Raw genomic sequence first — 6,459 nt, 5'->3', positions numbered from 1 at the left:
CCGTAAGCAAAGCACTAGGACGAGGCCTGGCACATGGCAATATGTTGTCATTTGCTGCTATTTCTCCATGGGGCACTGTTGGCATTTGGACAAGACTGTTTCCTTGTACATCCTGTCCTACCCACGGCATGTCTGACCCCTGCCTGGACGTAGGCTAGTAGGTGACTCCCTCCCATCATTGTGACAACTGAAAATGGCCCTGCTGTGACAGGACGGCCCCCAGACTGGATCTTATTCCAACCCACCCATTTTACAGATTTTGAAACTGAGGACTCTCTAGGGGACATGCTCGCCTCCAGCAGGACGGCAGCAGGACTGTGGATCTGTCTAAGGCTCCTCCAGTTTCTCTCTTCGGAATTGCCTAGTAGTACTGGCATCAGCATCTGGTACCCACATCCCCTTCCTCCCCACAGCTGCCCGGGAAGGAGATCTGATAAACTCACGAAGGTGTGAGTGATGATGACAGTTGCATTCAGTAGCCACTCGCCTCCCCTGTGTTGGAACAGCTCTTAAGCTCTCTCCACAGCACTGACCCCCAGCCCTTGGTCAGGCGCTGGGTTCTGGCTTCAGGGGTGAGGGTGGTATTAGGAAGCTTTCCCGGGGTCCTCCAGGGCTCCCTCAGTGGGACTGGTGCTGGCTTTGGGTCCTGACCCATCCTGACTTGCTGTGTTGGGAGGGTTATGTGATGCCTCTGGGCTACTGGTTCACCTGCAGAATGGGGCTGAGGAGGAGTCATAGCCATATTCTTGGCCTCTGCGGAGCTAATGGGGAGGGAGCGTTTTGATGAGGGGGTGAGATGTGAGGCGAGGGTCCAGAAGGGGCTTGCTGGAGAAGCCCAGGAGCCGAGGCTGGACCCTGGGGCGCCAGCCCCTCCCCTCCCCCCCCTTTCCCCAGAGTCGGAGCAGTCAGGGCCTCTACAGGGGGATTCCAAGGGGGGCGGGGTGGCTCTGGGACCACTGCTTGGCCTTGGTGGAGGACCACGTCTCCAGGGAAACCTCCCAAACCAGCCACAAGCCCCTCTTCCAGACGGCTGAGGAAACTGAGGCACAGAACCAGCAAGTGGCTTGCTGGTCTTCACTGACGAGACCGTGGGGCTGGGGGCCTCCGGGTGGGCTCCCCGGCCAAGCCCTGACTCAGCTTCCAGCCCCTCTCGCTGTGGCCTCCTAAGTCCAGGGGAGGGAAGCTGCTGGCTTTGAGCAGGGAGGCTGGGGCGCGGGAAGGAGTCCCAGGGGAAATTAGCCCAGATACGCAGTGAGGATGAGGAAGAGCCATGTTCTCTCCTCTACCCTTGCAAATAAACATTTAATCACAACAACAATAATGGTGATGATGATCACAATATCGTGGGGGAGCTCAGGCTATAAGCCGAGCCCCACCCGAGAGCGAGGAAGTGGGGACAGAGAAGGAGCAATGGAGCAATGGAGATAAAGGTGGGGAGCAAGAGGAAGAGGGAGGGTGGCCCAGCGGGCGAAAAGGAGGCTGGCTCCTCATTCAGGAGCCGCTGGGTTATCCTCTGCCCGGGGTCGCTGGGCAGCCGGGGTGGAAATGTGACACGGAGGGTCCACCTTGCCCTCCCCGATGAAGGAGGAGAATCCTGAGCCCCTATAGCCCCAGCTTCTCCCTGGCCTTCACAGTGAGCAGCTCCCAGCCTCCTTGCTTCTCCAGGGGGCCTCGTGAGCTTTCTTTGGCTCTGAGTCCCCAAAGAGCCTAAGTGTCTCTGGTTCCAGAGCTGGGAGCTGGGAAGCTGGGTTCTAGGCGGTGTTCTGCTCACCACCTGTGTGACTCCTGCTCAGGGCCTCAGTTTCCTCATCTCTAAAATGGGGTTGGTCCCAGTGCAACTGGTTTCTTGCTACTCCTTCAAGTGGGCGAGTGTTAGGAAGACACTTCCTCCTCCCAAGCCAGTTCCAGGCTGTTCCCTGGGGAGTGTGCTCTCTGATCCCCAGGCGCTGGATGGCAGTGGGTACAGGCCTTAAGACATTTTCAAATGTGACCTAATTTCTGCCTTAAGCTCTCTCATTTAAACCAAAGTTGAGCAGCAGCCAGGAGGAAACCAAGTTTAGATTTGTGGGGTCTTTGGCCGTACCCTCCAGCTTCTCCTCTCCGGCTCCTGATGAGAGATCAGAATAGCTAACATCTTCTTTGGGCTTCTGTTTGACTCTCTCTCTCTCTCTCTCCCTTCTAAGGTGGTAGGAGAAGAGCCTTGGAGCTGTTTTCTCCTTGATGCCAGGCTACGCCAAGCGAGGAGCACGCTCCTCTTTTCACAGTCATCCACCAAGAGCAGGCCTGCAGGACGTGGGGACCAAGACTAGAGCTTTGCCGTGCCCTGGCCACGCCCTGCCACCTGTCGGCATGGATTGTGCTGGCAACTGAGCATTGCCTGAGAGGCGGGGAGCACCAGCATGGTTCACCCTGTTGGCTGCCCTCAGCCACCCCGCTGCTGAAGCTGCCCTGGAGAGACTTGTGTGGGCTGCTCTGCCCACGCTCACCCAGGCCATGGGGCCAGGGGCCTGCCAAGGCTAGGAGTGAGGCCTGCCGTTCATGGGTCTCTAGGGATTTCTGAGATGCCTGGGAAGAGAGGCTGGGGTTGGTGGTGGGCCCGGCTGCCCCTTTGCCTGCTCCTTAGCCTTTATGGCCCCTGGGTGCCTTCCTCCCTGGGGAAGCCCAAGGGCCACCCCCACATGAATTCCATCCGCATAGACGGGGACATCACACTGGGAGGCCTGTTCCCAGTGCACGGCCGGGGCTCAGAGGGCAAGGCCTGCGGAGAACTTAAGAAAGAAAAGGGCATCCACCGCCTGGAGGCCATGCTCTTTGCTCTGGATCGCATCAACAATGACCCGGACCTGCTGCCCAACATCACGCTGGGCGCCCGCATTCTGGACACCTGCTCCAGGGACACCCATGCCCTCGAGCAGTCTCTGACCTTTGTGCAGGCGCTCATCGAGAAGGACGGCACAGAGGTCCGCTGTGGCAACGGTGGCCCGCCCATCATCACCAAGCCTGAACGCGTGGTGGGTGTCATCGGTGCTTCAGGGAGCTCCGTCTCCATCATGGTGGCCAACATCCTTCGCCTCTTCAAGGTTAGTGCCTGCTGGTTGGCCCAGAGGTGATCTTCCGCCAATGGCCCCGGCCCTCCACACGCGGGGTGCCAGCCTGGCCAGCTCCTTTCTCCTCTTCTCGTGCTGACTCCGAGGGGGTTTTTCCCTGGGAGCAGAATCTGAGCATTTGGGGGCGGTGCTGTGCTCAGAGCTTAGACTCAGCAGAGTGAAGGCGTTGGGGAGGGACCCAGTACGTGGTGCTGCCCGTGGTGCTGAAACCGTACCTGCCACCGGCAGCCCGTTGAGCAGCTCCGCTCCTCTGCGGGGAATTCTGAACCAAGACGGGAGAAGGAAGTGCTGGCGAGCAACAGAGGGGAGGAGGAGATAGGCAGACGGATATAAAAAGACAGACAGATGGATAGATAGAAATATAGGTAGATAGAAAGGTAGACAGATTAAAAGACAGACAGACAGATAGAATGGAAATATATGAATGTTGGAGATTGCCAGGGAGAAAAAGCCAGACTTCTGTTTTGACATTGTTTTCAAATAATTGCAGTTCCCAAGAAAGCTACGTTTTTCTTCTGGGTAGTTGAGAAAGCCCCTCTGTGGCCCTCCCACTGCACCCCAAGATTATGGCTAGAAAATGTGTCCTGATTTTTTGGATGGGGCGTTCGGCTACTGAGCCCACAGAGGATGTAGCTGAGGTTGGGAAAAAGGCCTGGAGGGAGCAGGCGGCCCCTGTTTCTGGTGCCCTGGGCCCTGAGCCAAGCTTGCCCCGCTCTTTTCCTTCCTTCTACCCTTTTCTCTGCGCACCTTTCTCCCTTTCCTTCTGGAATCCCTCCCCACCCCCTCCTTGCCGCCTCCCTTCCTCTCTTCCTGGGGCAAGAGCTGCTGATTTGCAATTCAATTGGAGCCAAGTGCTTCGCTAAGCTGCTAAAACAACCGAAAGCTACCGGGTAGAGAGAAAAACATTACAAGCATTTTACCAATAATGGTGTGCCTGCTCCTCTCTTGGAGCCTCCCTCTTTGCTGTGTGTGTGTGTGTGTGTGTGTGTGTGTGTGTGTGTGTGTGTGTGTGTGTGTGTGAGAGAGAGAGAAAGAGGGGGGGAAGAGAGAGAGAATAGAGTGAGGAGGAGGGGCGCACAGAGGAAGCCGCTGGGTCCCTCCTTCACTCTGGGGTCAGATTCTCAGCCTTGGGAGTGGGCCCCTTCCCTCCTCAGTCTCCGGAGTTAGTGAGTGGACTCAGAGGCTGCTTGGCCCCACGGGGTGGGAAGTGCTGAGGCTGGACCTCTCTCGCTGGACCCTTTCTGGAACCCATTTGCCCAATCACATGATGCATCAGTACTTGGGGGCAGTTCTGTGGTGGGGGGGCCGGGGTAGAAGTGGGGATGGATGGTGCAGAAGGTCCCTGTGTTGGGGCACAGGGGTGGGGGGGTGGGGGGAAGAAAGGGGGCTGGAGTGGTCCTGTCACAGAGTGGCGTGGGGGTTGGAACTTTGCCAGCACTGCTCTGGGCCACGTGTGCCCTGTGGTCCTTGCCTTTGGGCCTTTTTCCTGGAGTGTTGGTTTTACTTGAAGGTCTGGATGAAAACACTATTTTAATCTTAAACCAAGTAAATGCATTATGAAGAATGCAAAATTAGGATGAGGCAGGAGACTTGAAGGAAACTTTGCCCTTGGAGTGGACAGTTGGAACAGTCCCTGGGGAGCTGTGCTGCTCGTGGTCACTCCATCGTGGGGTGGTTTGGGCATGGGTAGCCTGGTCCAGTCCTTCGGCCTGCCCAATTTGCAGTGAGGAGTGGAGACCCGGGAGGGGGCAGAGCGCAGCGTTCGGCCGTCCCAGGCCAGGGCCTAGTGATGGCTTGGCTAGCTGAGTCATGACATCAGCCTGCCTGACCAGGCCTGGGAGGTGAGGCGACTGGGCCATCCAGCAGAGGGGACAAGCCTCGGATTCCTTGTCAGCCTGTCTGGGTGGGGCACAGACCCCCAGCCTCTGAGAAGGCCCGACAACGGTGGGGCTCCTGCAGCCCCCTTATCTGAGCCTTTTATTCAATACCTTTTGTGACTGGGTGTTTCAGAAAGATGCTAAAACAGTCTGATCGGGCCCTTGGGGCTGTGACATCGGTGAGGGTCCCTCCCCCCATCTCCCAGAGGGGAGCCCCTGCACTCTTTACAGGGAGGTGGGAGAGATGGAGGAGTTGAGCCGCGTCACTTGACACGTGGCAAAGGCTCTAAGGAAGCCACTCTCAGTGCTGGGCCTTAACGTGTGTTCTTGGAAACGTGGACATTTTGGGATGAAGTGCCCCGTGCCCCACCAGGAGTGGGCTGTGACTTCTGTGCTCACCTCTCCCAGGACGGGGCAAGGGGCCCAGGGGCCAAAGTGCCTCCCCAGTCTCGGGGCTCCCAGCTGTTCCTTTCTGTTCCTTTTCCTCTGCCCATCTGGTCACATGAATGTGGCCGTGGCCTCAGTTTCCTCTGTGCCTCCTCAGATTCCAGAGAGGTGAGTGGGTGGGGTCAGGAGGCCCCCCTGCTGCGCAGACAGTGAGGTGGGACTGGGAGGTAGAGGCCTGGGGAGGAGAGGAGGATGGGGGACAGAGGGGGCACGTTGGGAAAGGGAAGGGGCGGGAGGTGGCGGCAGCTGCGGAGAGAGCCAGGGCGAGACAGATGGCTGTGGTCTGCATTCCCCGGGTCCCTTTTAACAGCGTTAATGTTCCAGGCTGGCGACAAGAGGGCTCCTCAATAATTAAACTGATAGAAATGAGAGGCTGGGCGAGAAACTTGAAAGCCATTTACAGAGGCAAAAAGGTTGAACTTTGGGGAGAGCGGAAAGGAGCAGGAGCTTCAGGCAGGAGAGGATGAGGCAAGGGCACCTTGGGGGTCCGGGGGAGCTGCGTTGCGGGTGTCTATTTCAGAGGGCGCCCCTGCGGCCCCAGCCCCGCTCCGCCCCCACCAAGGCTATTAGCGGGCCTGCTGGGCACTCCCACCAGAGGCTGTGATTACAGCTCTCCTTCCTCCAAGAGGTGGCTCTCCTGTGCGCAGCTCGGAGAAGCGCTCTGGATGTGGGGGCACTAGGGGTGGTTACCTGCCTGGACGCTGCTAACGGGGAACAGTCACAGCCGGGTGTGAGCAAACTCACAGCTGTCAGAGCTGGGAGGGGCCAACTCCCCGTCCCACAGGGGTGGGAACAGCCCTGATGAAGTGGCAGGGCAGGGCTGGAAGGCAGCTCCCCAGCCCCTAGCCTGGGCTCTTTCCAGACGGCCTGCCTGAATAGACTGGGTTGGAAGTGGCACTTGAACCGAGACCTCCACTGGGGACCAGAAGCCCTGGCTTTGGGACGTCATGGGTCTGACAGTTTATATCCCTCGCGTCCCTGCTCGCACCCCCTTCCTTCATCTCCATTTTGGCTCCATTCTCTTAGGA

The 6,459-nt window shown here is 58.2% G+C and overlaps 1 protein-coding gene across 3 annotated transcripts in view; it reads left to right on the top strand.

Annotated features, from left to right (window-relative positions):
- The first annotated feature begins 2,219 nt into the window (after positions 1-2,219).
- Positions 2,220-6,459, top strand: part of GRM4 (glutamate metabotropic receptor 4) — a 106,412-nt gene continuing 102,172 nt past the window's right edge. For all 3 annotated transcript variants that reach the window (XM_087438471.1, XM_087438472.1, XM_004424255.3), the window contains exon 1: positions 2,220-3,080. In XM_087438471.1, coding sequence (XP_087294597.1) covers positions 2,562-3,080 — 519 coding nt within the window. In that variant the 5' untranslated portion in view covers positions 2,220-2,561. The remainder of the gene's footprint in view (positions 3,081-6,459) is intronic.

Source organism: Ceratotherium simum, chromosome 13, assembly GCF_057802395.1.
Source record: "Ceratotherium simum simum isolate JZ-2026a chromosome 13, ASM5780239v1, whole genome shotgun sequence".
NCBI lineage: Eukaryota > Metazoa > Chordata > Mammalia > Perissodactyla > Rhinocerotidae > Ceratotherium > Ceratotherium simum.
This window is presented reverse-complemented; position numbering and strand designations above follow the sequence as displayed.